This window comes from Bufo gargarizans, chromosome 5, assembly GCF_014858855.1.
Source record: "Bufo gargarizans isolate SCDJY-AF-19 chromosome 5, ASM1485885v1, whole genome shotgun sequence".
In the NCBI taxonomy this organism is placed as follows: Eukaryota; Metazoa; Chordata; class Amphibia; order Anura; family Bufonidae; genus Bufo; species Bufo gargarizans.
The window spans coordinates 80403161-80431076 of record NC_058084.1 but is presented as its reverse complement, the minus strand read 5'-3'; the positions used below and the strand labels follow the sequence as shown (position 1 = coordinate 80431076).

Genomic DNA, 27916 nt, shown 5'->3' with positions numbered 1-27916 from the left:
GCAAAATTGTGCTTTGACAGAAAACTGGTGTCCATGTGCTCCTATAAGTATAAAGGATGATTTCCGCTAGAGTTGCTCAACTTCGGTGAGAGGTGACGTCTTCATAAAAGTCATAATTTATATGGGATTGGCCATACCTGCTTACAAAATCTGGTCTAGTCAATTCTCAGGAGCCATGTTGCCAATGCACCAAAGAATTTGCAATTGTAGGCTTTGGTTTGTTCTTTATTGATGTCCATGGACGTTCTTATTACCTGATCCCTAAAAACAAAATAGAGTGGCCGTAGAGTGGCCTAAATGGTCCCTACAGTAACCTGTCTATTTCTACAGCTTTATATCATTGAATGAGCTGTAGAGTGGTATAGTGGCTTATGTGCCCCACAAGGCCCTCGATCCCATTGTATGTGGCTTCCAGGCCATTAGTGGATGCTAATAGGGAAGAAGTATAGTACAGCAGAAATTCATGTTACATTGCCACTTGAATGAGTTATAAAGGAATAATGATGCCTAATTAGCACTTAACACCACATATCATCACTGGCTCTTGACTCTATTTATAGTCAGTTGATGAATAATTCAAGGTCAAATGGATTTACACTACAAATTTAGCACAAATTCATGTTGTAGATGGTATGACTTGGATTCACCCCCTGTCTAAGGCTCCAACCTGTAGGTAGACGTTGTGGATAAGTGAAGCACCAGGCATGGATTTATAGAAATGCAGGGGTCAACACTGTTCTTCCAAGATTTTACCATTCACAATAAATTAAGACCTCCAGTGAACTGAAATTAAGAACCTAGAGTTGGAGAAAATGTCTGGACAAAATATACTAGTGTTACCACAATGGCCCTATGCATGTAAAACCTTATTTAGAGCTGAGGTGAAATATTATCCAGAGCTCGTAGGACACAACCCAGAGTGTTATGTCACTCGAATTCCTTCTTTTATGACAATGAGTGTGTTTTATACATCTACATAAAACTTAACCTTTAATGGAGTGGAAATGGATTGTAATAGATACAGTACTGTATCCAGCATACTGGATTTATGGCAATACCATGGCTTGTTACCATAATTAATCAAAAATTGTACATTAAAGAGCACTATCTACTAAAATACTCATTGCAATTTTTGTGTAAGTTGAGTTGTCCTCTTATGTAAAGTTTTTGTCCCTTTCAAAGTTGGGTGACTTTCAGTATGGCCCCCATACTCCAAAGCTTAAATGAAATCTGTCACCCCCTACCAGGAAATAAAACTTTTTTGAATGTGTAGATGTGTACTTGTCAGATGAAAGAAACGCACTAGGTCCCATGCTGATGTGGCCCCAATTTGGAGATTTCAACTTCCGTAGAAAAAGTGGTAGGAACAGTCCATTGCCTAGGTTTTTTAAGTGGTAGTAGTATAGTTTTGTGCTACTGTGCCACCTCAGCATGTAAACCAATAGTTAGAGGCGTCGTCCACTTTGGCTAATCCTTTTCTATATGACCCATTAGGGCATAATAACTATAGGACATATGGTTGGTTCCTTACAAAGACCCTTTTTATTGAATGATGAACGGTATTACATGTATTCCCAATCTTTTTTAAAGGGTATGTACATTATCTGGTTTCAAAAGCTCAGGGATTCCAGCAGCAGGACTTCCCGTTCTGATAATTGCCCTAGGACCTTTTTAAAGGGAACCTGTCATCAACTTTATGCTAATCTCACTGAGGGCAGCATAAATTAGTGACAGCAATGCTGATTTCAACAGTGTGTCACTCATGAGCTAAAAGTACGTGGTTGCTGAGAACCAGCATCATTAACATTGCAGCCCAGGCCTTGAAAAGAGTCAAATCTACCTGAGATGGTTATTCATAATCTCCTGCTCTATCACCCCTCTGCTGATGATTGGCAGTTCTCTACTAGAGAGAAAAGGAGAAAGCTAGGTAGAAGACTGTCAGCCATCAGCAGGTGGGCAGGAGAGCAGGATTTCATGAATAACCATGACTCTTCTCAGGTGGCCGGGACTCTTTACCAGGCCCAGTCTGCAATGGTTGTGATGTTGCTTCTCTGCAACCACTTACTTTTAACTTATAAATGACAGACCCCTGAAATCAACTCACCTGTCTCTACTTTATTCTGCCGTTAGTATGGGCAGCATAAAGTTGATGACAGGTTCCCTTTAAGAAAGCGGTTGCCGAAAGGGAAAAATACCTTCCTTTGCATGGAAAAACATAACACCAAAGATATAGTCTTCAAGGAAAATTTCCCAGCTGTTATTGTATGCCAAAAACATCAGCAAAATGCAAACTGATTTGGTACATGTACTTGAACCATCTTAAATATTGAACTACAACGTTTTCCAAGCCCAAAATGTTGCATATGGAGATTTGTTTTGGGTTCAATTTGGCCAAATCGGTCGACCAATTTGATCCAAATCCGAATCAATTCTGCCCCAACCAAAAATGTTCCAGTTTGCCTTAAAATTTATGTATGACACTCAGAGGTCTCCAATTTTTTCCCTCCCATTTTTTATATTTTCTCTCTCGCCAAAATTGGCCTGAGTCAAATCACCAAAAAGTCAGATTCGGATCCACCACCAAACAAATCGCTAAAAATTCGGATTAGGATCCATCTCAAATTTTTACAAAATTTGGGTCACATCCTATTCTTTTAGGATCTATTTGCTCATCTCTAGTTGGAGTCCCACCATGACATTGTTGGATAACCCCAAATTTCTATGATGGTTCATTGCATTCTCTAAACACAGATACATTATAGCTAGAACCATGGAAGCGCATGTTGATAACCAGTTTAGATGAAAAATACATCTTGAGGAACTGTCATGGGGACCATGTTTTCCCCCTGGAGTCAATTTTACAGGATGGAATTCTTCTACATTATTTGAATACTAAAACAATGATGCTTTATATACAGCCATAAGAAATACTGATAATAGTAGCTAATTAAAATGTTTCCTTAAATAGCTAAATAATAAACTCGTCTGTATCATTGTCCCCCTCGTTTTGTTATTTATGTCCTTATTGTGGCATCTTTATTGTGGTTCACTAGCCCTACACGTGATGCCTTTGTAAGATGCACTGGGCATCCTTGTATATCTTTGTGCACTGATCAGAGGCAGAAAACATCTTGCCCTCCTAGAATTGAGCTTTTCAAGTTCCAGGAAAGTCTGTATTTCCTCATGTAAATGTCTCCATTCAAGGACCCCATCTGATTTATCGCTCCCCCCCCCCCCCTGTTATGGAGAAGTGGTCTCCAGCACATTAATGGGCTCTGCCCCACACAGAGGTCTGAGAATAATGTAGCTGTGCTGGCTGATCCCAGGTCAGTATGATGCGTGAAATCAATTTATTTGAATCTCTTTGCCTCTATAGGAATTTGGCTGTTTGCCAGTTGTTTTCATTTAATGTCCTTTGTGTTGAACACAGACAAGCAGGATTGCTTTGTGTTTTTTTTCTCCCCTCCGTCGGTTGCTGCCTGCTCGCAACCATATTATACTCAATGATCTTCGAGATGTAAAGGAATGGATTTTTGTATTGCAGTGAAAGATTAGGGTGAAATTAAATTGAAAATGAATACATGCACAAACTATTAGCCAATTTACAATTCACAAATCATTTCGTTGTGAATAATAGCAACGCAAGACGGGAAGGCGACAGTTGAGTTCATTTCTACATATGGTATATATTCAGGTAAAGGAGGACGGGGTAATCACTTGTGTATTGTTGTCGTGGAGGAGAAGGCTTCCTGCTGGAATCCGTCTGTATTTTATGACGAGCTGTAAGCGGGTATTGGGGGGGGGGGGCAAGACAACATTTACAGTATTTGTAATTGTGCGGGCGATATAATAAATATAGCATTCTAAAATGGAAGCACATAATAAATAATAATTAATGGTGCACATACCGGTAGTTATTATACAGGTGTGTCTATCCGTAAAGGGGTTGTCTGACTTCAGCAAGTGGCATTTATCATGTAGAGAAAGTTAATACAAGGCACTTACTAATGTACTGTGATTGCCCATATTGCTTCCTTTGCTGGCTGGATTAATTTTTCCATTTCACATTATACCCTGCTCATTTCCAAGGTTATGACCACCCTGCAATCCATCAGTGGTGGACGTGCTTGCACACTATAGGAAAAAGCGTTGGTCTCACTGGTAGCTGGGACCATGATTGCGCGGATAGTCACCTACGAGCTGCTGTGAAAGCGTTCCTATGCGTGCTTACACAGTCCCGGCCACCAGAAGGGTCAACCCTTCCAGACAGTATAGGGGTTAGTTAGTAGGGTTGGCCCAGCAGATGCTCTTTAAGAATATATCAGATTAGTATATTAAAAAATTGGAGTCCTTAGCAAAATTCACTAAAACTTTTGGCTGTACTTTGGGGGGGAAATTCACCCATTGGATATAAGGCAAAGAAAAGAGGTGTCCTTCAATGCAAAGTCCAGATATACACCGTCCTGTTACCAGTTCACATGCCAGTACAGGAGGAGCCAGTCTGATCCCTCCATGGCTTTCCAGTCTTAAAGGGATCTGTCACCAGGGACCTCCCTATCCAGCTGTTTGCATAGACATAGCTGCGGTTCAACTCATTATAATAAAAGTGTTTTTCTTTTTTGATCTGAGGCCCCGTTCCCAAGTTATGATACTTGATTGACAGGGCCAGGCAGTGGCAGGGGCTGTTCCTCAGAAATGAGTGCAACAAAAGCAATGGTGACGCCCTCTTAAAAAGCCTAATTTGCATATTGAGAATAAAAATCATAACTCGGGAACAGAGCCTTGGTTAAAGAAATAAATAAAACAGTTTTAATCAGGTGAAGTTCAGCTATGTGTCTATGCAAACATTGTGATAGAGAGGTCGGTGGTGACAGATTTCCTTTAATAAAACATAGGGAAGAATGCTAGGACTAATTAGGGATAACTTAAAGGGGTTGTGTCACAAAAAATATTCCATATTTTTCAAACCAGCACCTGGATCTGAATACTTTTGAAATTGCATGTAATTAAAAATTTTGTATAGCCACAGAGTTATTCGATAAAATGTACCTGTATAGCGCCACCTGCTGTTTATTCTTTTCCTTATTTTTTTTCCTTCTCACTGAGCTGGTTGAACGTGCTCGTTTTAAGGGTCCATTCACACGTCCGTAACTTTTTTTGCGGATCCGCAAAACACGGACACGGCAATGTGCGTTCCGCATTTTGCGGACCACATATCGCCGACACTAATAAAATATGCCTATTCTTGTCCACAATTGCGGGCAAGAATAGGACACGTTCTATTTTTTTCGGGAACGGAAATGCGGAAACCGGAAGTGCGGGTCTGCATTTCTGGAGCCGGGCCGCACATCGTGTGGCCCCATAGAAATGAATGGGTCCGCAATTCGGTTCCGCAAAATGCGGAACGAAATTGCAGACGTGTGAATGGGGCCTAAATCTTCAACCGCCACCAGCCATAGGTTCTGTTAGAAGCTGTGGCAGTTATAGGGAGAGAGCTGCAGCAAAAGGGACACGCCCCTGAGCTGCTAGGCTGAATAGAATCTAGCAGAGCAGTTGGAGCACAGAATGTGGAGATCTCTCGACCCATGTGCGGTACAGGGCTGGTTCTAGCTTTGTTGGGTATTGTCATGTAATATATAATCTCTGATTTTCATTTTTTACCTCATTCATGGCATAACCTCTTTAAGCTAAGACTCCACTTCTCCATGTAGCCTCCACCATTTATTCTCATTGTAGAAAGGAGGTGGAACCTATGTTACTAAATACCAAAGACACCCCGTTCCGACTCTGCTGGCGAGTATGCATAGGCGTACAGATGATTATGATGACGGTGTCATCCGAGGTGGTCCTCAAGGTGATTGGCCGTTGAGTGAAGCTGGGTATACCCACAGGCAAACCATAACCCTACATTTAATGTTTTGGTCAAGCAAGCCCCATAAAAATAAACTATCATCAATCTCTATCACTATGTCCACTTTTTGGTTCCCATGGGGTCGTCTCCGTACCCAAGCTTATGTACACATCCCCTTGTTATGCTGTATCCTGATGACTTGATTTATTGAATTACTGTCACTTACCATGAAGTTGGCCCATGTTTGTGCCGCCAAGGCTATTACTATGTACTGACTTATTGTTATTGTGGGAGTAAACTTATTATTCACTGTTCGTGATAAGCACAATAAGTTGTCGTTTGCATCGCCTGAAGAAAAACCTGTCACTTGTAGAGAAATAATGTGAAAAATCAAGAGAATATGAGCCGATCCTTTTATTTCTGAACAATGCAACACTTCTCCCTCATCACTTCATACAAAGCATTTGTAATAAAAAAATATAGCTGTTTTGGTGGCCTTGTCGGTAGAAGACCACAACTGATAGCGCCTAGTAATGCAGATAACTTTTATATCAATCACATAAAAAGCTATGTGAAGTGGGTATATAGGACTGTAATTTTACATCCCACTGCTAAGACGCAGACGATGTTTGCATTAAACCTGTAATCTATGAGAGGAGATCACTTCTTCAGGAACGTGTGCTTGCTGTGTGATGTGTCATGCTGAATGAGGAATGCTTTACATTAGACCACTCACAGGAGTGACACTTTACAGCGCTGCTGTAAAGTGTTTGGTGCAAGCATGTGCTCATTTTTAAGTGCTGATTAGCGGCATACTGTATTTTGGATGCATCTGTACTATTCTGTGCTGTAGACAATGACCTCTGTATATACAGTGTTTTTCTAGATGCATGGCATCCGCTAAAGGGGTTGCCCAGAAGGCTAGGTCAACATCAACATCAGATTGGTGGCATCTCCACCGGTCAGCTGGCTCCCATTCACTTGAAAGGAAGACAGCTACAGTACCAATCACTGCCACTGACCAATGTATGGAGCTGTGCCTGTTCCAGAGCACCATGGCTCCTTCAGCCAGCAGACCTGGAGATACTAGGACCTCCACTCATCTGATGTTGATGACCTATCCTTTGTAATTAAAATGAATGTCTCAGAAAAATCTGTAACGGGATTCTGATGTTCATGACCTATCTTCAGGATACATCATCAATATCAGATCAACGGTGGTCCAACAAGGGGTTGTCCAAGATTCTGATGTTGATGACCTATCCTCAGGATAAGTCATCAATATCAGATCGATGGTGGTCTGACACCTTGGACCTACCCCACGAATAGCTCTGTGACCTTCTTGCAGCTCACCAAGCGCAATGCTATCCATTGGATAGCGGTCGTACTTGGAATGGGACTGAGCTGCGCCTTGGCCATGTGACCAAAATGACGTCTCTGACCTAAGAAGAGGCTACGGTGTTCACTGGAGCTAATCATGGGAGTGTTAGGTGCGGATTTGATATTGATGACCTATCCTGAGAATATGCCATTCATTTTAGAATCTTGGAAAACCCTTTTGTGTGTATACGTCTATATTACAAGCGTTGGAAAGTAGAGCTTAGGTTGCAAATGGCAACAAAGATCGTTTTGATAAATGAAGCCGTAGGGCCTCATTGTTCAAAACTGTTTAGCAGTAAAACAGTTTTTACTGCCCATGACAACCAATCACAGCTCAGCTTTCATTTCTTAAACCGCTCTGGAAAAATGAAAGCTAGGCCTCATTTACCAAAACTGTCTTTGTTACCCCTAGCAACCAAAACATATCGTTCTTTTCTTAAACCACTGTGGTAAAATGAAAGCTGCATTGTAATTGGTTGCTAAGGACAAAGCCGGTTGTACTAATACGTGATGAGTCCAGGAGCGGCCTGTCCTGCACATCTTTTACCGTAGTGCTGAACCAGCGCTGGCCTCTGTAGGGAATTACGGCTCATAAACAAGAGCGTCTCCGATAATCTAGAGCCATATGTCAGCCCTACACTAAACCCATTTCACATACCCATCACCCACACTGCTCCCCCCCCCCCCCTTCCCCTTACTGATTGAAAATGTACGGCGGAGCTACATACTGCTGACTTCTACACGTAGACCCGGAGGGGACATGTTTAACCCCTTTCTGACTGTGCTAATGAAATACATGTGCTGACTGCAAATATGGGAGGGGGAGACATTTGCAGAAAGCTTCTATACTCATGTATACTTGTCCACTACTTTTATACACACACACACACGCACATATATATATATATATATATATATCCCTATATTTCACGCCTGACCCACCTTAATACTCTATATAAAAGAGTATGGGGGTCATTTATCAAACTGAACTGGCTCAGTTGCCCATAGCAACCAACCAACCAACCAACCAGATTCCACTTTTTATTTTGGACAGCTCCTTTAGAAAATGAAAGGAGGAATCTGATTTGTTGCTGTGGGCAACTAAACCAGTTCTATTTTATACCAGTTTGATATATTTGTATGCTAGCTATACATGTTCAGGGTTCATTTAAAGATGTCATTTTTTTAATGGGGTTTTCCAGGAATATCCTATTGATGGCCTATCCTCAGGCTAGGTCATCAATATAAGATCAGCGGGGTCTGTCACCCGGGACCCCTGATGACCAGCGCTATGAAGAAGCGGCGGCATTCAGCGATCGTTTAGGCCTCTTCCTAGGCCATGTAATGTCACGTTCATCGGTCACATGTCCTAGGCGCAGCTCAGTCCCATTCAAGGGAATGGGGCTAAGCTGCGATGCCAAGCAGAGCCGCTATCAAATGGACTGAGCTGTGCTTGGTGAGCAGTGAGGAGTCCATGGTGATCACTCCGCAAACAGCTGATCGTGGGAGGTCCCGGGAGTTGGACCCCCGCCGATCTCATATTGATGACCTATCCTGAGGATTCAGATTATGTGATGTTGGAGCGTCTATACCGCTTGGGTTAGGGATATCCCGGGGATCACATAGCCCCTGTTTAGTCCCATATTAGTCCCAAATGTAGGCATTATAACATGAGTGTGAATAGACGAGTGTTATCATAGGCGCAGTACCTTTTTTCACTGGGTCTTAGCTTTAACCCTTCACCTTATGACTTAAATTCTGTAAATTGGTAAAAAAATTAAATAAAAAGTGTTGTCCGCCACAAAGTATTCTATCCTGCATCCACCCTGGTGGCGTCATACATAAATCACACATCGATCGGTACTGATGGAGTGCTGTATACAGGTTGACGCGTTACGAGGGGGTCGTGAATGAATTTATATATGAATTTATGTCTTCCTCTTTAGAAGGATGAGAAAAAAAATACCGTAATCTGTTGCGGCTAATATAAAATGATACTGATCGCTCTCAAGTGGAAGAGCAGAGGGTGCTATCAGTGAGCAGGCCAGGATGGGGTAGCGGGGGAAGGGCAGCCGGCTATTCTTGCGGAAGCTGATAGGCAGAACATTGGAGCCGAGGGTCCGGGGTCAGATCCATACATGCTTCCTTCTTATAATTACCCGCAGAGCAAAACATCTAAGTACAGGGTGTGTGAACGGCCTGTATCTGGGGCTGCAGATCACACATCCTGCCGGTCTGTGACAGCGGGCTATCTGTGCTCTGCCTGTGTTCCTTCCATTCACTGAGCCCATTGTGTGCAGCAGGGCTGGGTCAGGAACTGGCCGGGCTTCTCTCGCTGCTGACAGATGCAATTTTTTCCTCATACCTTGGCATATGCCCAGTGGTTTAGTATAGCCAGTGACTGATTGTTGAGGTGCAAGATATATTATAATGATTTTATTATTATTATAATTTTTTATTTTTTTATATTATTTATTATTAAAGTGTCATTCATTCCATGGAGCTGTATGATAAGGGGTAGATGTACATAACATATAACCTTCCGGTATAGTGTACAGGCCATAATAGATTCTGCATGGACATGGCGTGCAGCATCTCATTGACTGTTCTGCGTCTAATGAAGGGGCTCAGTGCACTTACTGCAGTGTCTGTGACGGGGGACTGCCTGTGCTGACAGCCACCAGTTTATTGCCATGTGCAGCTCAGCAGGTGGTGGTCGAGGCTGAACTTGCAGCAGTAGTCACAGAGGGACATTTACCAAATCTGCTACACCAGTTGTGTGTAAAAAAAAAGTCGCCAGTGATACTCGCGTGTGACATTTTTGCATATTTTTGCAACATTTGGTCAAATTTTGCAGCATTCGGTGAGCCTCGCCACTTCAGTGGAGTGAAAAGTAGGTCGGTATCACAGATTACAGCAACTTTACCTCTTAGGGTACTTTCACACTAGCGTTTTTCTTTTCCGGCATAGAGTTCCGTCACAGGGGCTCTATACCGGAAAAGAACTGATCAGACATATCCCCATGCATTCTGAATGGAGAGTAATCCGTTCAGTTTGCATCAGGATGTCTTCAGTTCAGTCGTTTTGACTGATCAGGCGAAAGATAAAACCGTAGCATGCTACGGTTTTATCTCTGGCGAAAAAAACTGAAGACGTGTCTGAATGCTGGATCTGGCATTTTTCACCATAGGAATGTATTCGTGCCGGATCCGGCATTTAAAATACTGGAATGCCGGATCCGTCCTTCCGGTCTGTGCATGCGCAGACTGGTAAAAATGTGAAGAAAGATACAAGACGGATCCGTCGGTCCGCATGACAAGCGGAGAGATGGATTAGTTCTTGCAATGCATTTGTGAGATGGATCCGCATCCGGATGCGTCTCACAAATGCTTTCAGTCACATCCAGATCGGCGGATCTGGCAGGCAGTTCAGACGACAGAACTTCCCGCCGGATCACACTGCCGCAAGTGTGAAAATAGCCTTATTTATCATGTGCGACACCACATTGCACCTCTAGCAAATATATTATTACTCTGCGCCATTTCCTAAATTTGGCACAACCTTACAAAGCAAAGGCAGACTTAAAATTTACACCAAAACCATTGCAAATAATAAATCCCCCCCCCCCCCCCACCACCACCACCATGTGTATATGGTATGGTACACCTTGTTTAACCACATTGTGTGTATTAAGGCTCTTGCACGCGGCTGTAGCCGTTTTTGCGGTCCGCAAATAGCAAGTCCGCAAAACATGGATACCCGCTGTGTGTGTTCTGCATTTTGCAGATCAGCACGTCCCGCTCTCCGAATAAGATATGTTCTATCTTTTTATACCGGGGCCGCAGAACGGACGTACAGATGCGGACTGCACACGGTGTGCTGTCCGCATATTATGCAGCCCCATTGGAATGAATGGGTCCGCATCTGACCCCAAAAAAATGTTGATCAGATGCGGGCAAAAACTACAGTCGTATGCATGAGCCCTTAATCAGTCTGGAGGGCGGTTATATACTGTATACTTGCCATATCAACTTCTAGATAGTCCATCTATAATCACTTTATTTTAAGTCAATCACTGGTGAAATTAGTAGACTGATCTCGTCTGTAGACAAATCGCGGTGTTTACATGAGGACAGGCAAGGTCATTTATTAAACTCAGTCATTTTTGTCATCTTGTCTCATTCATTACCTTCTATTGTATCTTGGTGATTTATTCAGTCACTTTGGCGGTGTCTGGTGGTGATTCCGATCACTGCTCATTAGCGCCACCTGGTGGATCTTACAAGTAAATGAGTCGCGCTGACAGCCCATTGCATTCCACACATTCCAATTAAAATCATGGGTTATCTATGTGGAGTTTTGCTCTCAGATGACGTGTGGACTTAAACTATGGTCAGCCTGTCCACGGAGCCTTGCAATAGAGATACTTCTAGTTATCTGAATGACAATCCATACAATATATACCCAAAAATTATTTGTTCAGCCTGATGATTTCTATGGTTTCTTCGCCTGGGCTTCCATCACAATATCTTAAAAAAAGACAAGAGAAACAAAACGTGCCCAGAAATATAATCGTATAACTTCAAATCAGCCTAATCAGAAATTCACACCACCCTCCATTGGCTTTTATCTCCACACAATGCATGGTACTAAGCAAGCAGGGAACAGAAAATCCCCGTCATGTCACGTCGTGTTATCCAGTTCTTCAGATGATCTGTTCCGTACCTAGATCCATATTCATGGTGACTACAGTGGACATTAGGACTGGTTACAGTAGAGCTTTAGTTATTTAAATGTTTTTTGATCATTGATATATTCACGGTTTATTAATTCAATAGTATAGTTTGTGGGGGACTGGCGACTGCATGTGCCCCGGGTGCCAGGAGCCAGGAGGGGTGCCGCCAAGTTATCCAATATTGACCCGGGTATTTGGATACAGGACTAAGGCAGCAAACTGATACTTTGCCGCAAGTAAAGAATCCATTGACAGTGACCGGTATTTGTCATTCCTCAGAGCTCAGTGACAGGGACTTTCTTTCCTTTTGTTTGTCTGTGACACTAAAATCGAAGCCTTTGGGTGTAAAGCGGCCATAGATTTTAGACAACAGCAGAACAAACAATTTTTTGGGGGAGATTTATCATCTCCTTTTGCACCTGAAAAGTAACATTAGAAAGCCGCAAACTATGTGTTTGCGACGTTTTAAAAAATTGTCACATCTCTCAGATTTTTTGCCACCCTCTCCACTTTCCTAAAGGGGGCTTGGCCAAACACCCTGACTAATTTATCTTCATTTTCGGCTGCTCTGAGAGATTTCTGTTTAGGCACACGGACTGCGGGAAGCGTGCTCCTCGCCGTAAATTAGGTGCATCCTCTGGCGGTGCATATGATAAGCGCTGGTCTTTATAAATCTCGCACTATGTCTCCCCCATATACAGGCTTGCGTTCTGAAGCAAAATAATAAAGTCCCTATTAGACTTGCCGATGTTTGGACGGGACAAGCGCCAATGGACACGAAACACATCCATCAGTAAATGTGCAAGGAATGAGTACTACCGCGATTGGACTCTACCTTGTTCGGTCTAGCAGGGCCCTAAGAGGCGGCTTATCTGTCCAAAGAAGAAAAGGGACTGATCATGGGTGATCCAACTGCCCGATCCTTCTCGCCTCTCACAGCTGCCATCGGGGGAGAGTCGGGAGGCACCCATATACATTAGATGGTCAGTCGACTGGTCCCACCAAAGCTTTAGTCTAATGTTACTCAATGGCTGGGATGATGACTCCCATCATTGTGGGATGGAGTTCTATCTCAAGCACCAAGGGCAGATCTGTACAGAGAATTGATTGACTATATAACTCAAGATGTCATCTTCATAGCCCTAGGTAAAAAAAATGCTCCCTGACGCAATATTGAAAGTTCTTTCTTAAAACGCAACGTTTCTACGACTTTCCTCATCCCAGCAATAAATTATAATTCAACCTGTCCGACCCCAATGCTTCTACGGGCAGCACTGTATCCATAACTGCTATTACCTGGAGTCACTATTCTGAGATGAGGACAAATTAGAGAATCCACAGTCCTAATGTCTGTAGGATGGTAGGTGCTACTCGGCGATGTCAAGTCCATTACTTCCGTGAATGGGATTTGGAGGCCTTGCCTATTGTTTTAGTCATCATAATGCCATTCATGGCTTTCCCAATTAGCATTTATTGTTGCAAGCGTACAAGCAGAAAATGTGAAATTGGTCATGTCATGAATAGCTCAACACAGCGCCGGAGCCTTGTAATGGTGCCTGCAGTGTAGTGTGGGGTGGGTACTCAGAGCAGGCTGTCCAGATGGCAGCCTGCATATAGCAAAGCTGCAGGTTTTTGTCCCCGATGATGAGAGGAGGGAAGATTCACTGAAGCATATGCAATCACCCTCGCATTTTAACAAAACTAACTCACCATCAGTCACAACCCAGAGTGGCTGACATTAAAACAATGGCTTTTCAATAAAAATCTTAAGAGACCTTGTGCAATGAATTTTGTTGAATTTAAATGCCGCCATCTATTTAGCCTGGAAGAATCACACGGTGCACACATCAGTCTGTTCACTTAATACAGCCTGACTGAATAGACAATCCTATTTTATTTCATAGACTGTTTGCAATTCATCAGGATTCTATGCAAAAGCCACCTGTTCTCTTAGCTGACGGGATCATTTATACACCACGAACATAGCAAGATGGAAGCTTGTGTATATTTGCCACCGGTCCGATCCACGCTGTGTGTATACATAGAAGCGGGAACGCAGGACATTATTGAGCTCAAATATTGGCTTTGTGTTCCTTCACTGAAATACATGTACATTAGCTATAGAGAAGTGGGAGACACAGCCGTCTGGAGATGTGGTAGTCATCCGATCACCACGTGTCTGTACTTTATTATGTCGACAGCTTCTATTAGTCTAGACATTGTAGTACTATAGCAGTACATTTCATGGAATGCATAGGGTTTCATTGATTTCTCTGCTGATAGGAAGCTAGGGCAACCTGCAGGTCTCGACCCACCCATGACATGGGTTTTGCCCCATCGGTGGGACACTTTAGGAGAACTGGAACATTGGAGGAACTGAAGAAAACATTGAACAAATTAGAATCTGAAAGCCCCAGCAATTTGTTTGTCCTTTTTTCCCCCCTTAATTTGAAGGGATCATTGAAGTCTCCATTGGTAGAAAGAGATCTGAGAGTGGAGAATGCGAACATTAGCAAGTCCGCCCATCCAAGCTGGTTTGCCAATAACTCATGAAGCCCACCCTAGGCTGAGGGTCTATTGACCATTCATCAATGCTTCTTGGCCGATCATTGAGTGCCGCCTCTTCATTCAGTTTATCAAGTCTTGCACATAGAAAGGCAAGGAAAAAAAAAACGTATTCAGCTTTGTTAAAGCCAACAAGGAGTAAAACTTGCCATTTGAACCGTTTCTGGCCCTTGGTTTTCCCTGTTAATGCAGCCCCCTCCCTTTAGAAGAGCGCCTTTATTTGGATGGGTTAGGATATCTGAGACTATTCTCTTGCTCTGAATAGCTGGTGGCAGGAAAGAGCAGATGTGGTAGGAGTGTATTTGGTCGGGTGTATTGCTTTCAATTAGGATCAATCAGGTGTCAGCTTCTTTACAATGCTCTCACTTAATACCCACTGCGTGAAGTCATGAATTCTCCATGCATCACAACAGAGCAGCTTATAAGTAGGAGAACGTAGCCAGGACCAAAAGCAGACGCACCAGATCCTTGTTGACTCCTGGTCACTGCAGTCCTCCTCGCCCTCCAGATGCATTTTTATAGTACGTTAGAGTCAAACCATGCTGGTAAGTTCTGCAGATCTGTCCACTTTGCAATATATCCGCTTAGCACTTGGCTTGGGAAGATGCCGCAGTAGACGTGTTCATTAGGATGCTTTTAAGATGTATATGAAAACGTCTCTTGGTACCTTCTCTTTACACAGCGATAGACCCAGCCACGTTGTGTCTTGTGTTTTATCTCCATCCATCTTGGAGATGATCTGTGTCTTCTAACGCCTTGACCTATAAATACATTTTTAAATGATGCAAACTGTTATTGTAGCTGTGTTAAAAGAAAAAACACCTATCAAGGAATATGTATTCAGGGAGCGCTGCCAAAAAGGTTGAAGTCTGCAACTATTAAATAATGAGGGGGGGGGGGGGGTAAAAGTGAGCTTGCAGCTGGCTGCTGGAGGGAAAAAAACCTGAAGTAGTCTCAGATGCTCAGGCATCCTGTCAAACCTTTCTCTAAAACCAGCTTTAAGGTGACAATCCCCAGGGATCCTGCTTCTGTTGACGTGGATCAATTTAAAGTGGCAATTACTCCAGTCAGATAACGACTTTAAAAGCTTTTTTTTTTTTTTAACGCAAGGAAAGGATGCATAATCCAGGGGGGCCTGGATGATCACATTAATGCGGCAGACACTGAATTGTGAATAAAGGCAAAAGATAACATTTGCATTTAGGTTGTTTATTACTCCTTTATACTTTTTTATGGTCAATGTAACCTCTTTTAGGACTGTACAGGGTCCCTTGCAATGTTTCGCTTGATTGTGACTTTTTAGATTTTTGCTTTTTATCTCTAATTTGACCACATGAGCCTTTAAAGCGACAGTCAAGCAAAATTGATGTCTCCTCCACCTCTAATGTTCTCTGTAACCAGCCTGGAAAGAAGATGACGGTAGTGTGCAGACCGCCGTAGGTCAGCGCGTGTACCTTAGTTTGAGTCGTATCAGCAGCTGCTGCCGACGATTTGGGGTTCTGCGGTCTTTTAAGGTGCCTAAGTCAAGCTCTACCCCTCTTGTATGTCTCAGCAGAGGGGAGAGGATTCTGTTCAGCAGACGGAGGAGGAAGACAGTCAGGGAGGAGGGGACATTTTGTCCCTGTTTAAACACCATAGATCTCATTAGTTGACTGTATAGAAGGCTTGGGTTGAAATTGACATCAGCTAATGCACTGCCGCATGGAAAATGACTATCGAGGAGATGGATGTGGAGCGAGGACTGTAGGCTGCAAGAGTTAAAGGAACAGCTTGTGTGTCTTGAGCATTGCTGGAATGATGCAGAAGGGACTTCCTGAAGATCTGGAATCTAATAATTGCTCCTTCTCTCCTTGACTGAAACATACTCTGGCACAGGTACTTTATAGAGAGGCGGCGTGTGCTGTTCATGTGCTGCAAAGATGTTCTTCACCGACGCTGCTGAGGTTTAGGAAGGGTTATGTTCAAAGAGAGAGTTTGAAGCAGCAGTTATGTTCCTGGGGCTCAGCTTTTCTGTAGAAACCTGAGCGTGCTACATAAGACAGGCTTGTCAGGCGTATGTTTCTCCTATGAGGTAAGGATCTTATACAAAGGACTAAAGAGCCACTGCTGAGAGGAAAATAGCCAGCCTTCCATAAAGCAGCCTAACAAAAGCCTGCAGCTTTATGTATCATGGTGTCCATTAAAGCTTATTAGGGAAGAGTGCACTGAACCCAGAGAGGTTTCGCGTTATTCACTGGAAGGATAAACATTTAAGGGTGTACAAAATTCACGAGCAGGAGGACATGATTGTTAAGCTTTGAAAAGGCTTCGCAGGAGATACTTTGTTTTCATCTCCTATGGATCAGCATGGAAAAGGTAAAATAGCACAAGCTGTAAATGTTTGGAGACTATCAATCTGTGGTTCCATGGGGGGGGGTAGGACCGCTGTGTCCCTCTTCTGAGCGTGTTTTTACACATACTTCAAGGGCTCACAAAGACGAGGCTTTTGGATACTTTTGTTCAGTGGGATGAATTGGCCTATTAAGAAAAAAAAAAAATCATTAAAAAAACAGTTTATTGTGACATTTCCAAAGCCAGACAAAGAGCGTGTTTACAGGTAATTGTGTGACTGAGTTTGGGTTTGGTGGGGAGGGGGGTTCGTTGGGGATCCGAGAACTGGTTTTGTGACCTGTGTTTAAGTCAGAGGTAATAAAGCGAAGGGTTAATTGTTTTTTATTTTTTCCCCGGACTGTGTTTTGTAACGCCTGCAATGATCTGGTTACCCGTCGTCCCCCTCTCTCGTTTTATGCTGTACGACCCCACGGATGATGATGGCGCTACGTCGGTTTCTCGGCGATGGTAATCAGTGAATTGTAAGAGGCAGACCGTCCTGACGCTAGATAGAGCGAGACGAGTCAGCAGGAGAGACCTGGGCTTGTGCTAATTTGCACACACATCCCTGTCATTGTTCTGCCTGAAGAGACAGGGCTGGGTTCAAGGCCACATGTGCTCCTGTCATCGTTCACATTTCTGCTCCAAGTGCAATACGGAGTGTCAGCTCTCCATCTGTCTAGCATCATCCTGCCTGCAGCCAGCAGCCCGCATGGCCAGGCAGCCAGTCCAGAGCTGGAGCCTCTAGATCTGAGAGCGAGACGACAAGGGAGAGCTGCTTCCCAGGGCTTTCTCTGTGCAGGATGCCCGGTAAGTCAGGATGTCTCCTTCTTCTTCAACCTTGGAAGCTTTGGTTAGATGGATACAGTATTACTGCGTGTAGATGTGTGTTACTTACTATATCTATTGATGTAGGCACATACTGTATGTATGCATTCAGATGCTGTGCCTATAGGTGCCTAATATATGGGGTTACCCGGGGTGGAACGGTTTTACACCGTGTCATCTGTAGGTTTTAGATAGGAATTATTCTACGGGTTTTTGATATGGCGCTTTCCTGGCTATAAATGGAGTATTACAGCACTTCTTATTTGGGCACGGTGCTATAGGCAGAACTAGTTACACACATAGTGAGGCTGGGAATGATTTTTTTTTTTTTTTTGCTGAAATATGTAGAAGAAAATATTAATCTTGGATGCGTGTCCAGTCCCCAATTTAAGATACATTGCCAGTACAAACACATCTGGCTTAGCTGGAGAGGGCCAATGGAAAGAGCATGGCCGGGGTGAGTGTGTCAGGGGACAAGGTGGGCTGTGGAACACTTTCTTTGCTACAGGCCCTGGAAGAATGTGCTGCTTGCTTGCTTGATGCCTCGCTCTTATTTAGGTAGGGCGCTCTGCTTTTCGGTTTGCGCGGCCTGTGTAGCGGCGCAGATGGTGTTTTGAAACCTTATCTGGCTGCCAGCTTGCTGTGGCCACATTTGTGTGAAGGTATTGGCAGTTGTTTGAAGAATGTCTGCTCTTCAGGGTTGAGCTGTGGTCACAGCGCCGGGCTGGCATGTGTGGTTACAGCAAGAAGGCGGCAGCAGCGACAAGGTGCAGAAACCTCAATTGATTTTATGGTTGGAGGTTTAATTATATATTCGATAGGATGCGTTTAAAGCCCCGTTTCACTCCTGTACGACAGTACGGCTCCTGCACCGTGGTCGTTTTTTTTTTTTTGCCTTTTTCCTGCAATTGTTTCATTCTAAATTAGAATATTCTGTTTATATATCTTTTTCTTATTTGTTTATTTTTTATTTATTGAGTGATACATTTTGTGACGTAACGTCTCGACCTGTCATAAATATGCCGTCCTTTAGTCGGGATCGGTTGGAGGCACGCATGGTTTTGTCACATTAAACAGTAGCATGACTGTGCCCAGATTAAACCAGATGCCCCCTGATACATAACGAAAATGATATAAATAATCCTAATTGAATCTGTCATCGGTATTTATACCAAATTCCTTGTTAAACAAGCTTAAATTATTACTGCCTTCCTCTAAAAGTAGACGCAAGCACTAGTGTTTTCAAATGTTTGCAGTGAATGCCAGCAAGGCTTGCACTTGGAAACAGAGAATACATTCACAGCTGTGACTGTGAGCATGTGCCAAAAGAGAAATACTTGAGCGAATCTGACACTTGGCTATTTCTGACACCCATCTGTAGGGTTTTTTTTTTAATACTCTTCGCTAGAATGAGCTGCCTCTCAATCTGTTTATTGCATATTTCAGCATTTTCATAACTATATTGGCTTCAGCGGTCACGTTTGTGCTTTGCTTAGAGACATGATTTGATGTACTGCTGATCGCTGGGATATCTGCCTTTAATGGAACCGGTGACTACATCTTTAACCCCTTGCTGGCCGCCTGTGCAGTTGGGTTTATGTTTAGTGGAAATGATTATTAATGGAAAGGATTGGTTATAACTTATAGCGGACAAAGTATCGGACGCAGTCGGATTTCATTCGCTGAAATGTGTATTTGTGAAAACCGAACAGGTTGCAGTGTTATCGTGGAAAAGAGGCCTATCTGTCTATCTTGTATGGTGCTTAATTAGGGCCTATATTTCTATCTCATATCTGTTTATCTTATCTTTTTATATGTCTATTATCTATCTATCTATCTATCTTCCATCTATCTATCTATCTATCTCTATCTTCCATCTATCTATCTATCTATCTATCTATCTCATACCTGTTTATCTTATCTTTTTATATGTCTATTATCCATCTATCAATCTATGTTGTACGGTGCTTAATTAGGGTCTATATTTCAATCTATCAATCTATTATCTATTTATGTATCTATCCATTATCTATCTCATATCTATCTATCTATCTATCTATATATCTATATATCTATCGTGTATGGTGCTTAATTAGGGCCTATATTTCTATCTATCTATCTATCTTCCATCTATCTATCTATCTCATACCTGTTTATCTTATCTTTTTATATGTCTATTATCTATCTATCTATGTTGTACGGTGCTTAATTAGGGTCTATATTTCAATCTATCAATCTATTATCTATCTATCTATCTATTTATATATCTATCTTGTATGATGCTTAATTAGGGCCTATATTTCTATCTATTACCTATCTCATATCTGTTTATATGTCTATTATCTATCTATCTATGTTGTATGGTGCTTAATTAGGGTCTATATTTCAATCTATCAATCTATTATCTATTTATGTATCTATTTATCTCTCTATCTATTATCTATTATCTATCTCATATCTGCTTATCTATCTGTAGATATGTCTATGATCTATCTGTTTGTTTATCTATCTATCGCATATCTATCTATCTACAGTATCTATCTATCTATCTATCTATCTATCTATCTATCTATCTATCTACAGTATCTATCTATCTATCTATCTATCTACAGTATCTATCTATCTATCTATCTATCTATCTATCTATCTATCGCATATCTATCTATCTATTGCATATCTATCTATCTATCTATCTATTGCATATCTATCTATCTATCTATCTATCTATCACATATCTATCTTTTATCACTCTAATTATTTGAGACTTTTAATTTACCTATTCAAAATAATTTTCAATGTAAGTTCTAGCAGTCCGCTCAATATTTAGTTTCATACATTGACACGCTCAAAAAATAATTTGAGAGTCTATATTTTAACCCTGTGTTGTTGTCCCTGTGTAGTAACATTATCCGTGCATATGTAAAACACCTCCTCTATGTAATTAACATTCAGGACAATGAGCCATATTTTGCAGCGGACAAATGAAAAGCCAAACAAGACTTGTTCTCGGCTTATGATACAGTATTCATAATTTTGTAAATGTCAAAAAAAAAAAAAGAAAAACAGAGTTAATTCTGCAGAAAGCAGTGTCTTCTTTGGAAACGTAAGAAGGGTTTCTCAAGTCCAAATGTAGCAGAGCTGTGATGTCGCTGTAGGTTTACCTACAGTGTTATGTGAAGCCACGGGTAACACATTGTGATATCAGGATGAATTAGGCCAGATCTGCTAGATCTTAGGCCTACTACATGGTGTTATGTAAGTGGTAGGCTGCCTGGAGGGTCCATCATATGTTTTCATGTGATTTAGGTGATTTTTCTCTAGATTTATAATTTGGGTTACAAATTGCAAAGGGAGATACTGAATAGAGCTTCTTAGTATTAACAATTAATAAGACATTAATAATCGTAATTAGCCCTTAGCAACTGTTAAAGGAAAGACTCACAAAGTCTGGAGTGATATAGTAGTGAGATTTGGCCACCTCATTCATTATAACATATTAGCAGACTAGCAGACGGTATGTACTGATACTGAAGAACAGCGCCAACATACTCCGTAGCCATGTGCACAGATTGCATTCCCTTACAATGACCTCTGTCTCTAGTGATACTCCCTCTATCAGACACACACATCATGTGACTTAGGTCCGTAATGTTCATTGGTTGTCTTTACATCTTTTAGATTTATTTTGCATATTTCCTGGAGAGCATTGCCTTCAAAAGGGGTTTCCTGGTTTGCATAAACATCCTTTAAAATAATCATGTATGAAGATCGCTGTCATTTTGTAATGTATTTCTTTTACCTTTTATTGCTCCTATTTTCCAGTCTGGGCTGTGGTCACATGACCGTGTCCATGCGGCTTTTTCCTGTGATGTCATGTCCATGGGTGTGTCAAAGCAGCATCAGCGACAGTGATAAGGGAGTGTCTATGTAGCCAGATGGGTGGGAGGAGTTATAAACTAGCTGGGCGTTGTTAGGGGCGGTGCTGGAGCTGTGGTAGAGGAAGGAGAAGTGCATCATGGGTTTGGTTGGACACAGCAACAGGAAGTGCTACATATAGGATGTAACAAGCCAGAGTGATTTGTTTAAAATTGTGAAAACGGATCAGGAGAGAAAAAAATAACTTAGGGACGATGTACATGAGGTAAGCAACTACATTAACATATCTGTTATGAATCATAGTAATCCCAGAAAACCCTTTTAAGGACTGCTTTCCTTATGCTTGATCTCCACAAACGGAGTCAGTACCTTCATGCCCTTGTACAAAGATGTCCCTAATGCCAAACATATGAAGTGATTTACCTCGGATGAGATGTCACAACTCGCTGCACTATATGCCAAAAAGTAAATGATCCTGCATTCAATAATACACAGGGTTAATGTAATCTGCACCGAAGGATATTATTGGAACCTAGGTGGTACCTCTGGTTCCAATTATGGGGATTCCTACCAAGTTAAACTGAAACTGTACCCAATCAATACATTACACCAATGTATAATGCCTGTAGTCTTCTATAGTGTATATAGAGTCACCAGGGAACACAGGACACATGCAGGTCCATCAGCTTGACCGTGAATATTCTACTTAATTCAGGTTAAGAAATATGTTTTAGCAGTTTGACAGCAGACATGAGCAATACAGGGACACAGATGTAGAGCACTGGTCTAGTAGGGAGCTCCCGTACATCTGTGTATCTACATAGCAGATGGTGCCATGACATTACACACTCCTACGTTTCCAGTTTAAAACTTAAAACCTTTGGGGGCTTTTGAAAAGAAAATGATGAAAATTAATACAAAAATTACCCATAATGGCCAATCAGATCTCGTCTTTTATCTTCTCAACTGCATTAGTATAATGATAGGTGGGACTTGGGTGACATGGTCCACCACACATGCTGTTTTTTATGATCACCCCGTAGGTGCTACTTGCAGGTCAAAAATTATTTCTCAGTAGGTCTTACTGTCTTCCGTATTGTAAAATAAGGTTCTGCACCCAGTTAAAAAAAAATATATATTCATTTTAAATCCCTTATTAACTCATTTTAATCAAATAATTAGAGGTAATAGGTCCAGAGGCACATAAACGGTTATCCATTGGCACAGGCAGAAGACATAGAAATCAGTATATGTTGCAGAGAGAGTTGGCTATCGTAGGCTGTGTTTGATAAATGATTCAGTAGGTTTATTCTCCGATGCTCATATAAAAGCTGCACAGGTTGGACTGTTTTAGTATAGCAATAGGAAGAACAGATGCTGGCCTGCAAAATATGTCTCTATCGCCCGTGGCTCAATATGAGTCTGTTTCCATAAAAGGACAGTCGGTTATCAGTCAGCATCGGCCAGGAATAATAACCTTCCTTTAGAAGATGTCTTGGCATTGGGTCAGACCACCCTTTCTAGGCTCCTGCTCGCCAGATGTGCTTGGAACCGTTCCTTTTTCAAAGTTCATGTTTCAAAAATGGATTTGTTTTTAGAATCTGGTTTTACTTAAGACATCCCCATCGTGGAGTGCATTTCATAAATTAGCCACATATTTTTCTTAGCGGAGAACTTAACTGACTGTAATTTTTAACACATGGCTACATCATGTGAAATTTTCAAAACACTTGCACATAAGTTTAAGATGGTCCCAGTAGAAATGAGCCATCAACTCACAGCCAGAACCCCGATTTTATTTTATTTTTTCAATTTTATTTTTTTATAACATGTCCGTATTTTCCATTTAGTCAAGTGATATATCACAAAGACATCTTTCTGGTGTATTATACTAGCGTATTGTTTATTGAAAACCGTAAACTTTTTTACCATCTGCTGAACATTGATTTGGCATTTACAGCAGCACGGTTTTTAAAGGGGTTATCCAACCCCTATAATTCCCCCCAAAATGCCCGGGCCCCTCATACTGGTCATACCTACACCCCCGTCGCTCCTGATGCCTGCACGGCCGCCACTGCACCTCCCCGTCAAAGCATTCGGTGAGGGGGGGGTTAAGCAATATTAGACCAGGACAGGAACGGGCGATGCTAGGGAGTTGGTTCCCGTAGCGGCCTGCTATTGGCTGCCCCCCCTTCCACCGGTGCCTGATGTTTTGATCTGCGCAACGGGAAGATGCAGAGGCAGCCATGCAGGCATCAGAAGCAATGCGGCTGCATGAGAGCGGGGTAAGTATGACCAGTATGAGGGGCCTGGATATTTTTGGGGGCATTACAGGGGTTTGATAACCCCTTTAAGGCAATTTTTTCGTGTTCCCACCATTGCTTTTTGAAAGTGATCTTTTGCCTAAAAATTGCAGGGCCTAAATTAATTTGGACCTAGAACAGCTAGATGTAGTTCTAATGGAAGGCATGGGTAATAGATGAATATATATTGTGTAGGGATGTGGAGAGCTCATATTTGCTGAAACTTTGGAAAGATCTCTGCAGAGGCAATGCATTTTAGAGTAGGACGGAGCCAATATTCTTGACAACGTTTTAAAAAGAATCGGGTTCGGATACAACAATCCAAACCTGAGTCACTCAAACCTACTAATAATTATCAAACTATTCTCATTTCTATAAAGCTTTACAGTTCTGTGAATATGGGACTAAGAGGCCTTGTTTTTGAAGATTCTATTTACTGTAGCAGCTTTCAACTTTTTGGTATTTGCAGTGTTTTCTGGTCTTTTATGAAGGTGTTTCAGAGGTGAGGCAATCAGGTCATGAATAAATAAAATCTTATGAAGACAACCTCTTTCATTATGCCTTTATAGGGCATATGGATGTCACAGAAGGTGGTCCACTGTGATGTCAGGGTCGATGTCAGGGTAGAAAAGGGACATGTTGGATTTCCGAGTGTCTTGCAGCAGTTTTCTCCCATCTCCCATTCACAACACATGTGTGCTTGACAGATCCAAGTATGTGTGTGTATGGGTGAATTGGAACATAGCTATCAGTTGAGGAAGCCGGATTGCTCCGGCGATACGTGTTAGGCGTTTTCTCACTTTTCCAGGTCCACTGTACCAGCTGTCCATGTAGGTTTAGCTCTTTCATTTTGACCCTATTCAGGTCTGTTTGTACTTTCAGAGGTTTGACCTAATGCTACATTTTCTTCATGTTCCATATTGATATTGTTACACGCTGGTTTTTATTATATGTGCCTATGGTGGGGCAACTCAGTGGACCTGTTTGTGCTGGTTACATAATATTAACTGCATACCGCACTTTGTTCTAATTGTATAAAAAAATTTAATGTGTCTGTTGGTGTATCTAATAAACTTTATATATTTTTGATACTGACCTATTGTCGGATGTGCATTTATGGGGTGATTCTCTTGACCCTCTCTTGGGTTAGATTTTATTATCTCATATCAGTTGAATGAGCATTTAGTCAACAATTATATGTATGGCCAGCTTAATATTAATAATAATAATGGTGACCACATGTCCGTTGCTTGTGGCCAACCGTATCTATCATACAGTATCCTATGTATGGTCTTAAAAGACCAAGGATTAATGTCTGTTAAGGGGTCACCTCACTGGACATGTGGTTCTCACCAGCTTGCACCAATTTCAATATGGACACTCAGACCTTGTGGTGAACGAGCAGATTTTCCACACTTTCTCTTACTTGCCGGTATATTGCCAAGTCGTCACTACACTTAGCATAAATGCCTTCTGTCCTTCTCTAGTCTGTTTATCCCATTTATTACACTATTTATATCTTTTCAGAGTTTCATAAGGGAATACCATTATTAGTAATGCAGCATATTCTTCATAAAGCCCCATATATATAGTCATGTGTTTTGTTTTTAGCACATGATCAGAATCAGAAATATTTTTCAAAGAACCTTTAAGAGTCAACCCAACCTTCCAAGAATACATTATTGATCCAGAAGAAAATGTCATGAAACCCTCCTTCTCAGCCCTTTCACATTTTCCTAATATGTCATAGTAAAGAACAAAGGGAGGTTTTCAACATTTACTCCATAGAGTGTGGGTAGAATTATGTTAACAGATCCTTTTCTATATTATCTTGAAAAACAAGTATTTCAGTCCCAAATTAATAGATGCCTCATCCACCAGTCCTCTTAGTCTTAGTCTTTCCAATAATGCTAATATCACCACTCGAACCCCTCCCTCTGACTGAACACAGTCTATTGAAATCTACCATTTGCTTTCACAGTGGTAGAATAGTTAGATCTTTAAAGTTTATTTCCTGGAAATCAAGAGCTTTAAAATAGAATTCTAATGGACTGACCCAAGTATGGATCAAGATTTCTTATCAACTCTAAAGAACAATTCAGTCATTAGCAATTAGAGTCATTTAGAATGATAATGCTTTTGGGTGTTGTTTTTGGATTTTTTTTTTGGTCCCAGTTTCAATACTGGATCATTAAGTTTACTAATTGATGTAATAACGTAGATGTAAGCCATCTAGACTTATGTGATGTGCTCATTAAGGATGCTTCAACCTATAGTTGTATGAGTAGTTTTGGTGTAATGCATTGTCTACATAGTGTTCATACCAAGCTGGTAATGGAGATGTGTGTTATTCAACACAATGAAATCCCACTGGAGCCCTTAATTTTAGTGTAGATGGTCTTAAGAAATAGTTACCAACTAACAGCTGGTGGTGCAGATATCAGTCTATGACTTTCCAATAAGGATTTTGTTTTTCTCAGGATCTTTGGAAAGACTAAAGTAAAGTGGAGATTTTTTCCAAAACAGCCATTTACATTCCTACCAATTCCATCTTCATATAGTTTTGATTTGAAGATTAGTTAGTACTTGGCTGGTCAGAAGGGATGCTGCTTGAGACTTGAGCTTCCCTTGCACATTTCTTTGGTGGATCCTAATTTAACGCTCATCATCAGCCAGTCAACATCTGTTCCTTTGGTTCTCACTTCATCATATGTCATCTTTTTTTGCAGTCTATACTGCAAAAATGTCTAGTAAACTTTTCAGTAGGACACTCAATAAAAAAAAATGTTAAGGATCTTCATAGGGGTTGTCCAATAATCTATAGGATATGTGATAAGTGTCTGATCGCAGACCACCAACATTTATTAGAATGGACATCTTTTGTCCCCTCTTTGAGTGGAATAGGGCAGACTAGATGGGCCAAATGGTTAATTCTATGTTTCTATGGTGGTATATGTGCGCTGACACTCTATTCTAAGGCTATGGTACTGACGGAGATAGCTGAGTAGCTCCTTTCAAAGAGTGGTTAAGTGGGACTTCCAATCTTGCGATAGGTAGGGATTCCAGTTGTACAATTCCCAGTGAGAAAACACTTATCACCTATAAGACGTGTTTAACATAAGAATTTTATTGGCATATTTATCAGATATTCTTAATTCAATTTATCTATTTATTTAAATATTTATCTTTACCATTAATAGTGTCATAAAAACGGTTGACCAGTTTACATGACGAATTGCTCATGTGCTGATAACTTAACATGAATAATTCATGTTTACACGCAGGTCCGCCGACCGGCTTTCCAGCGCTGTGCTCCAAAAATGGCCCACGACGGGCCCATTTCTGTCCATCAATGGCCTCCATTCATTTACATTGGGAATGTTCTGCGCTTGCGCTAGTTCACCTGTCCGTCCCCAGTGTAATTGAATGGAGGCCACAGATGGACGGAACCCTTTATCGGCAGCCATGTATCGAGCGCAGCGCTGGCAAGCAGGTCAGGGGACCTGCATGTAAACATGAAATATTCATATTAAACTACTGTATATGACATCAGTGCTGATGGTTTAATAATGCTTATTTCTAGTCTCTGTTACCAGCAAACGTGCCGCTAGTAATGTATAGTGGCCAACCCTTTTAATGTATAACAGCTTTGAATGAAAGCAGGATTGGCACCTAGGATGGAAAAATAGGATGTATCCCCACTACCCAAGGGATTCTAAATGACTGCAATGATTATAAATCACTGTATAAGCAGCAATGCTACAGCCATGCTTTTATATCCACCATCTAACACTGAGCACCAAGGTAGGCAGTAATTAGATTTCAGTTATCACTCTGGTAGTTGTAATCCATGCGGATAATATTTATTGAATAAAAAGCATCTGAGATCTTCCCGTCTATTGACTCTAGCTGCTGTCTGCCAACTGCCTCCAAATGTGATTCCAAACCCTGTTGGCATTTGTGGATTAAGCAGAGAAAATTGTTTGCCAACCAGATGTGTAAGGAATA

At 41.5% G+C, this 27916-nt stretch overlaps 1 protein-coding gene across 4 annotated transcripts in view; it reads left to right on the top strand.

Annotated features, from left to right (window-relative positions):
- Positions 1–27916, top strand: part of RUNX1T1 (RUNX1 partner transcriptional co-repressor 1) — a 134190-nt gene that overhangs the window by 23703 nt on the left and 82571 nt on the right. The window contains exon 1 of one of the 4 annotated variants that reach the window (XM_044294089.1): positions 16286–16406. The exons of 1 other annotated variant lie outside the window; for it this stretch is intronic. Coding sequence is in view for 1 of the 3 variants with exons in the window: in XM_044294088.1 (XP_044150023.1) it covers positions 17705–17711 (7 nt within the window). In the remaining 2 variants the exon portion in view is untranslated. Of the gene's footprint in view, positions 1–16285; positions 16407–16543; positions 16603–17650; positions 17712–27916 lie in introns of those variants that run through there. 2 more of the 4 variants (XM_044294090.1, XM_044294088.1) reach the window with 2 other exon arrangements.